This window comes from Ptychodera flava, unplaced genomic scaffold, assembly GCF_041260155.1.
Source record: "Ptychodera flava strain L36383 unplaced genomic scaffold, AS_Pfla_20210202 Scaffold_32__1_contigs__length_2955704_pilon, whole genome shotgun sequence".
In the NCBI taxonomy this organism is placed as follows: Eukaryota; Metazoa; Hemichordata; class Enteropneusta; family Ptychoderidae; genus Ptychodera; species Ptychodera flava.
The window spans coordinates 1,322,134-1,329,366 of NW_027248354.1; the positions used below are offsets into that span (position 1 = coordinate 1,322,134).

General features: G+C 37.4%; 1 protein-coding gene across 1 annotated transcript; it reads left to right on the top strand.

Moving 5' to 3' along the window:
* Window positions 1–735: 735 nt before the first annotated feature.
* Window positions 736–1,560, top strand: LOC139127452 (uncharacterized). The gene has a single exon (XM_070693373.1). It carries the CDS (start codon window positions 736–738, stop codon window positions 1,558–1,560), a length of 825 nt encoding a protein of 274 aa, XP_070549474.1.
* The last annotated feature ends 5,673 nt before the right edge of the window (window positions 1,561–7,233 follow it).

Consider the following 7,233-nt stretch of genomic DNA (forward strand, 5'->3'; position numbering starts at 1 on the left):
AACTAAAACCCTAAAACCAGTACTTCACAGAACACATTCAAATTAAGCAACTAAATTGTAAACAGAGGGCGAACAAACACTCTTATACAACATGCAATAACAAGGCGAGACAAACCTCAGATATTGACTAAAAAGGGTTATATTCTCATTGAGACCTCAATGTTTAAAAAGCCTTGTAAGTGAATCTATTATCAGCTTTTTGTCGTTCTACCTGACAAATTGGTTTGTGAATGGTCAGTGCTTGTTCTGCTGTGATCAAAAGCGGGTATTTTAGGCTTTTTATGAAGCAATTTGTCCAAATTTGGTCTGAATTCTGCCGTGGAGGCCCGGGAACTTCTGAGGAGTGTGTTACGTTATTTGTGTAGGAACGTACACGTGGTGGCGCATTCAGTATGACTCTGTCCTGCGAAGACTGTGGTGAGTATTCGTCCCGATTTCGTCCATGCCAAGGGGACATGCATCTTTGCAATACTTGCAATAAGAAACGATTTGGTGGCAGTAATGGCTGTAAGGCAGACAGAGGAAGTGAACGAAGTAGAATTACAATAATTGACGAACTTTTATGTTTTATTTTCAATAAGATGGATGTCCTCACAACTGACATGCTGGTGAAGTTATGTTGCGACCATTTCAGTGATGGCGAAGTAGAATATGCCAAGCGGACTGTCTTTGAGCTATGCTGTAATGACCCAGGTAGTTGATAAAACGTCAGGACAGAATAAACGATTTAATAATATGATGGATATGGTGAAATTGCTCCATGAAGTTGACAACGAAGACCTGCCATGCTTTGTAGCTAAAGATTTGGCAAAACTACCGCCAATTGATACTACCCACATTGACGTCTCCACTCTGATGGTAGAACTGAAGTCTTTAAGGCGAGAAGTGGCACAAATGAAAGACATTGCTGTGCGGCCTGAGGTGACTGATTTGGCAAATGAACTCGGTTTGTTACGGAAAGAAATTTCTGAAGTGAAAAGCTGCGTTGATGGTTTGAAGAAGCCTGAGAAGGTACATGTTGAAAGTGATGTGATTTCACAGATGGCACGATATGAATTGCCAGCAGTTTGTGAGCCGCTGGACTTCCATTGTCCCTTGAACAAAGATCCTCACACGAGCTCGTATGCAGATGTGGTTCAATCTCGTGCACCTGCTGTCAAAGCTAAATGTCCAACACAATCTGATCGACTACCGACAAAGGCATCTGAAAATCTGTCCGTGAATAGAGAAGGGGAGTTCACTGTGGTATCGCGTCGTTCTAAACGTCGCCCTCCGCCTGTTATTGGTACTGCGAAATTTAGTGAAGAATCCACAATCAAAGCTGTTCGCTCTCATCCTCCTTTCAAATTTTTTATCACTCGATTCGCGCCTACAACGACTCCAGAAGCGGTTATTTCTTTCATCAAAAATCGCTGCCAAGTTATAGTCAAATGTGAACAATTAAAAACCAAATATGACACATATGCATCATTTTTGATTGAAACAACTCGTGAGTTTGCCGACAAAATACGTGACCCGGCAATATGGCCAACTGGAATTCTCGTCCGCAGATATTATTAATTCATGACATTACGTCTTTCATCCTATAACTGCCGTGGAATAAAGTCATCCATTGACGCGATTAGGACCCTTTGTAAAGATCATGATATTATTCTTGTGCAAGAACACTGGCTGACGGAAGCGGAAACTACCTCTTCTTTCGAGAATTCACAAGGACTTTAACGCATGTGGTGTTTCTGCTATCAATGACAACTGTGGAATTCGCGTCGGGCGGCCGTTCGGTGGCGTTGCCTTCATATGGCGTAAGTCCTTGGGACAAATTTTCACGATTAAATACCTCAACGATACGAGACTTTTAGGTGCTGAAATAGTTACATCCTCCAGAAAGCTATTTATTGTTTGTGCGTATCTTCCGACCTGTTCTAGAGAAAACTATGATAGTTATATGAGTTATTTGGCAAAAATCAAAAGTATTATTGATGAGGTTGACACTACGAATGTTATCATTCTTGGCGATTTTAATGCCAATTTCGGTACGTTTTTTGCGAGTGAGCTTGATACTTTTTGTATTGAAAATAATTTGCATATCTCTGATGCTGAAAAGCTTGGTAGATTCGATGAAACTTTACATTTATTAGTGAGGCGCATGGTAGTACTGGTTGGTTAGATCATATTCTGAGCACCCATGCAGTGCATAATGCTATTTCTGACATTGGTATAATGTATGATTGTATGTCATCCGATCATTTTCCTCTTTGTGTAAATATTGATATTATTGAGCTTGTTCATACTGACCCAATTCGACAGAACGTGACCAATTCTCATGCAAAACCTAATTGGAGTAAAGCAACGCCTAGGAATCTGTCTGCCTATGAATATATAACCGATTGCTTACTCCGTAGAGTGGAAATCCCCAGCAATTCTCTCGTGTGTCGAGATCCTAATTGTCAGAACGTTGAGCACCTTCGCAATCTGAACTCATTGTATTTGAATATTGTTATTTGTCTTAAATCAGCTGCTCAGAACTGTATCCCTATTTCGAAAGCAGACGGTCATGGGTTTAAAGCTATTCCAGGGTGGAATGAACATGTGCGCGAGTTCCACAGTGCCGCTCGTGATGCATTTAAGTTATGGGCCTCCAATGGTAAGCCTAGGTATGGTCCGCTTTTTGATCTTATGCGCAAAACGCGTGCAAAATTTAAATCTGCTTTACGGGCGTGTAAAAGAGATGAAAATCAAGCCAAAGCCGATGCTTTGGCTAACAACTTGACGCAGGGGGGCTCACGTAAGTTTTGGCATTCTGTTCACACCACTCGTGGTTGTCTATCTTCGCTTCCGACTAGTGTAGGTGGGTGCACTGGTCACGAGAATGTTGCTGATATGTGGAAACAACACTATGAAAAATTGCTTAATTCTGTTTCGAACTGTCGTGATAAAAATTTTGTTTTATCAACATTAAATGATACTGGTTTCCACAATGCGATGGTGGTTACTGCAAATGAAGTAAAAGGGTGTATCAATAAGCTAGAAAAGGGAAAGGCATTGGGTAATGATGGTATTGCAGCTGAACATCTTATTTATGCTAGTTCAATCCTTAGCGTTTTATTGAGTCTATGCTTTACTGGATTTTTTACACATGGATATTTACCCGAGACTTTAATGCATGCGATCATTTGTCCCGTCGTGAAGGACAAATCTAAGGATGTTACTTCTGTGGATAATTATAGACCCATTGCAATTGTGACGGCCATTTCAAAGGTATTTGAGCTCTGTGTTCTTTCGCGTATTGATTCACTTTTAGATACCAGCAATTTACAATTTGGTTTTAAAAGTAACCACTCTACTGATATGTGTATTTTCGTGCTCAAAGAAATTGTAGATTTTTATAAAAGGCATAACTCGCCAGTGTATCTGTGTTTCATGGACGCAACGAAAGCTTTTGACAGGGTAAACCACTGGACTTTGTTTAGAAAATTGATCAACAGTAAGATACCTCTTTTCATTATTCGTATTTTACAATACTGGTACAGTAACCAATGTTTTTTTTGTTCGCTGGGCATCTGCAGTTTCTAACTCTTTTGGGGTAACTAACGGTGTTCGTCAAGGTAGTATCCTTTCGCCCAAGCTGTTTGCCATGTATGTAGATGGTTTAAGTAGTAAGCTTAAGTCAGCCGGTGTGGGTTGTCACCTGGCAAATACCATTGTTAACCATTTGTTCTATGCCGATGATTTAGTCTTGATTTGTCCGTCGGTTAAAGCATTACAGAAACTAAGTAACGTTTGTGAACATTATGGGAATCAGCACGACATTATCTTTCATACTGCAAAGACAGAATGTATGGCAATTTTCCCAAAGTCCTGGAAAGCTCACAGTATGAGAATACCCTGTGTACTACTGTATGGTAAACCTCTTAAGTTTGTGTGTACAAAAAAGTATCTTGGCTATATTATGTCTTCTTCAGGTACAGATGATGCTGATGTGCAACGGCAGCTGCGGTGTTTTTATGCTAGAGCTAATTTTATTTTACGTAATTTTGGCAATTGCTCACATAAAGTGAAGTGTACTCTTTACAAGAGTTTTTTTATATAGCGTTTATTGTCTTAATGTTTGGTGTAATTACAGTGTCAAACAAATGTCTTCACTGAAAGTAGCCTACAATAATGCATTGAGATTGATATTTAATCTGAAGCGTGATACAAGTATAAGTTTAAACTTTGTTAGCAGAAATATTCTGAATTTTACCTCGCTTCACCGTAAATTGTTGTTTGCATTTTGTGAACGGTTGTGGAAAAGCGAAAACCCTGTTATTCGCAGTTGTGTTAATTCCGACTCTTATTTTCAGTCCAGTTTCTGGAAACATTGTAAGAGTATTCTTTATTAAGTTTTTTCTAGCTTTATTTCTTAGATGTAATGTTGTATTTTTGTACATTTTACTGTATGGGCTTATGGCCTGAAATAAAGAATAATAATAATAATAATTAATTTCTTATCATATATGACATTTAGCTAATGTTAGACCCTGACTTCTTTGAAGCATAAACCCTAAAAGGGACGTTTCCTGGTCCGTGTTTGAAGACACCATTCCACCAGTATGACCGAATCAGAGAGACCGGATTGATCTAACCTTCGAGTTACAACAGCCTCTAGTAGCTGAGAAAAAAAGAAATCTACATAATCATCAGAGTCAAGTGAGCTAGACAACGGCTTTATACATCATACTCCACAGAGAGGGCATTCTTACACAATTAACAAAGAGCGTTCAAAAGCTTTGTTAAAGGCATTTTCGCGATCCAAAGGACTGGGCGTGGCTGGTTACGTGGCAAATGCAAATATCAGACATGCTGAAACAAGGTGTAATCAAGTAATAGCTCATTTATAGATTGAGAAAATCCTAATCCCGACAGTAATGATGGAATAAAAACTTTATAAAAAGATGAAAGATTTGCCATTTTTTTGATTTGTATGCTGTACATTTCATGTTGTACAGTACTGCCTGTACGATACATGGACGGTTCATACATTGGGTAAGTTTTCTGTGCTGTTTTCCATAGTTATGTCCCCGCAGTCGGAGATAAGTCTTACTATAGTGCTAACGATTTTCTTCGATTACTGTATATGCTCCAATAAATCCCACTTAACTCATTTGTATGATTAAACAGGGAAGCCTACCTTTCACAATCTAGCATTTGAGATATTCGACAACAACATGTATGCAATGTTAATGTTTTCATAAAAAACACACAGGAGAAAGTAATACTAAATGCTTTGTCCAATTGAAAGTCAAATTTCCACCGAAACAAGTAGAGGTGGCCACCTGTAAGCCAAATAATATTAGCAACGATGGATATTAATTGAGCTTTTCCCATTTCAGATCCCAGTTACTCTTACAAAGGGGGTATAAGCGAGATACGGTACCTTTCAGGCAGCTAAGAGTATCTAATGTGTTGAAACTCAAGTGGCCCCTATTCAGTACCTCGTAGCCTACAGGTACACCTTAAAGGCGTACTTACCAGGCCAAAATACCGAGTGTCGAATTCCTTAAAAAGTGGCAACACCTGGAGAGACACCGTGGCAATCGATCTGTAACCCTGATCTCTAACTATTTACCTCAACATTAAATAAAGCACCGAGACAAACGGCAGTTTTACATCAAACAAAATTAAGATAGAGATCGAAGATACTCACTACACAGAACGCAGGATGGAAGACTGCAAAGATTATTCTTCCAATACGCAAAAAGGAGGATAAACAACCTAAAACACAAACATTCACAGCCACGACCATGGGTCGGGTTTTCGCTTATACTGCGGTACAAAACAAAAACAAAAGAACCTTTCAAAGGCCACTGCACTTCCCTTTAATAGAACTACCGTAACACGATGGCAAAACATGGCTAAACACAAAACTGTGTTAAAAAACTCAGAAACAGAAGGCCTAATAAAACTACAAAAACAAAAAATAATTGCACAAAATTATGAACAAAAGATCTCAAACACAATATTGCAACATACCAGACATTAATGAAACACAGTGAACAACGAAAAATATAGATTTACTAAAAACCTTTCTTCACACAAATCAAACAAATATAGAAATGAACGGTCTTTGTAAAGGCTTGAAAATAATTCCAACACCAAAGGTCCAAATAGAATCAATCGCCAACAAGACACAAATACATTCATGCTGAGGAAAAATACGACGAAAATACTCAGAAAAGTAAAGAAAAATAAATTCAAACACAAGTTTACAAGGACTGAACAAACAACAGAGGAAGCACAAGACATAAAAATTACCTAAAAGCTACGGTTATCTCTAGTTAGCATTTTCTTCCTCAACGCAGGGCAAGAGTAAGTCTATGAGAGAGAGGAATGGGGCATACTATATATTAAGAAACATGCGTATGCAGCTTCTAAATCCAAAGACGTACACTTTAAACATTGTTTTTCTTCTTTATTGCATAAGGTACTTTAATATATATATATATATATAATATATATATATATATATATATATATATATATATATATATATATATATATATATATATATATATATATATATATATATATAAATACCTTGTGAAATTGCTGGGATGAACAGGAACTTAAAGGGACAGAGTCGGCAATTTTTCATGAATTTTGTTTGATATGAGATATTACTTATATTGTTTGCCATGTTCAAACTCAATAAATTGGTGACTATGCATATATTCGACCCCGGTTTTAGACACGATACGTGAAATCATTGTGAGAAAGAATTAATGGTCATGACCATTTATCGCTGCGTTTGGTAGGAGAGAAAATCTTATCCGTACCCCTAACCCTTAAATGGATATTATAGAGGGGTACACGACATACCACATAATATGAAAATAATCGATGTACCCCATAAATCTCAAGATACACATTTTTAATGTTTTTTTTCTTCTTTATTTGACTAAGTTCTTCAAAATAATGTATAAATACCTTGTAATAATTAATTTGAGGAACGGGAACTGAATTATTGAGTTTGAAATTAAGCAAATTTTACAATTCTAATTGATGTTTTGAATATTGATTTATCCTCAAAAAATATATACAAATAGTAAGGGCATTATCTGGGCTTTCTAAAAATGTATTGTATATGGTACTTTGTTTTGTTGTTTTTTGTTTCCGACTAGCTGTAAATATGTTACCCCTAACCCATTCCTTTTTTACAAGCGAGGGCATGACAGCGCCCCCCCTTAAAAACAA

Excerpts from the sequence above, each read along its gene's own strand:
- LOC139127452 (XM_070693373.1), top strand. The coding sequence starts at position 736 with ATGATGGATATGGTGAAATTGCTCCATGAAGTTGACAACGAAGACCTG.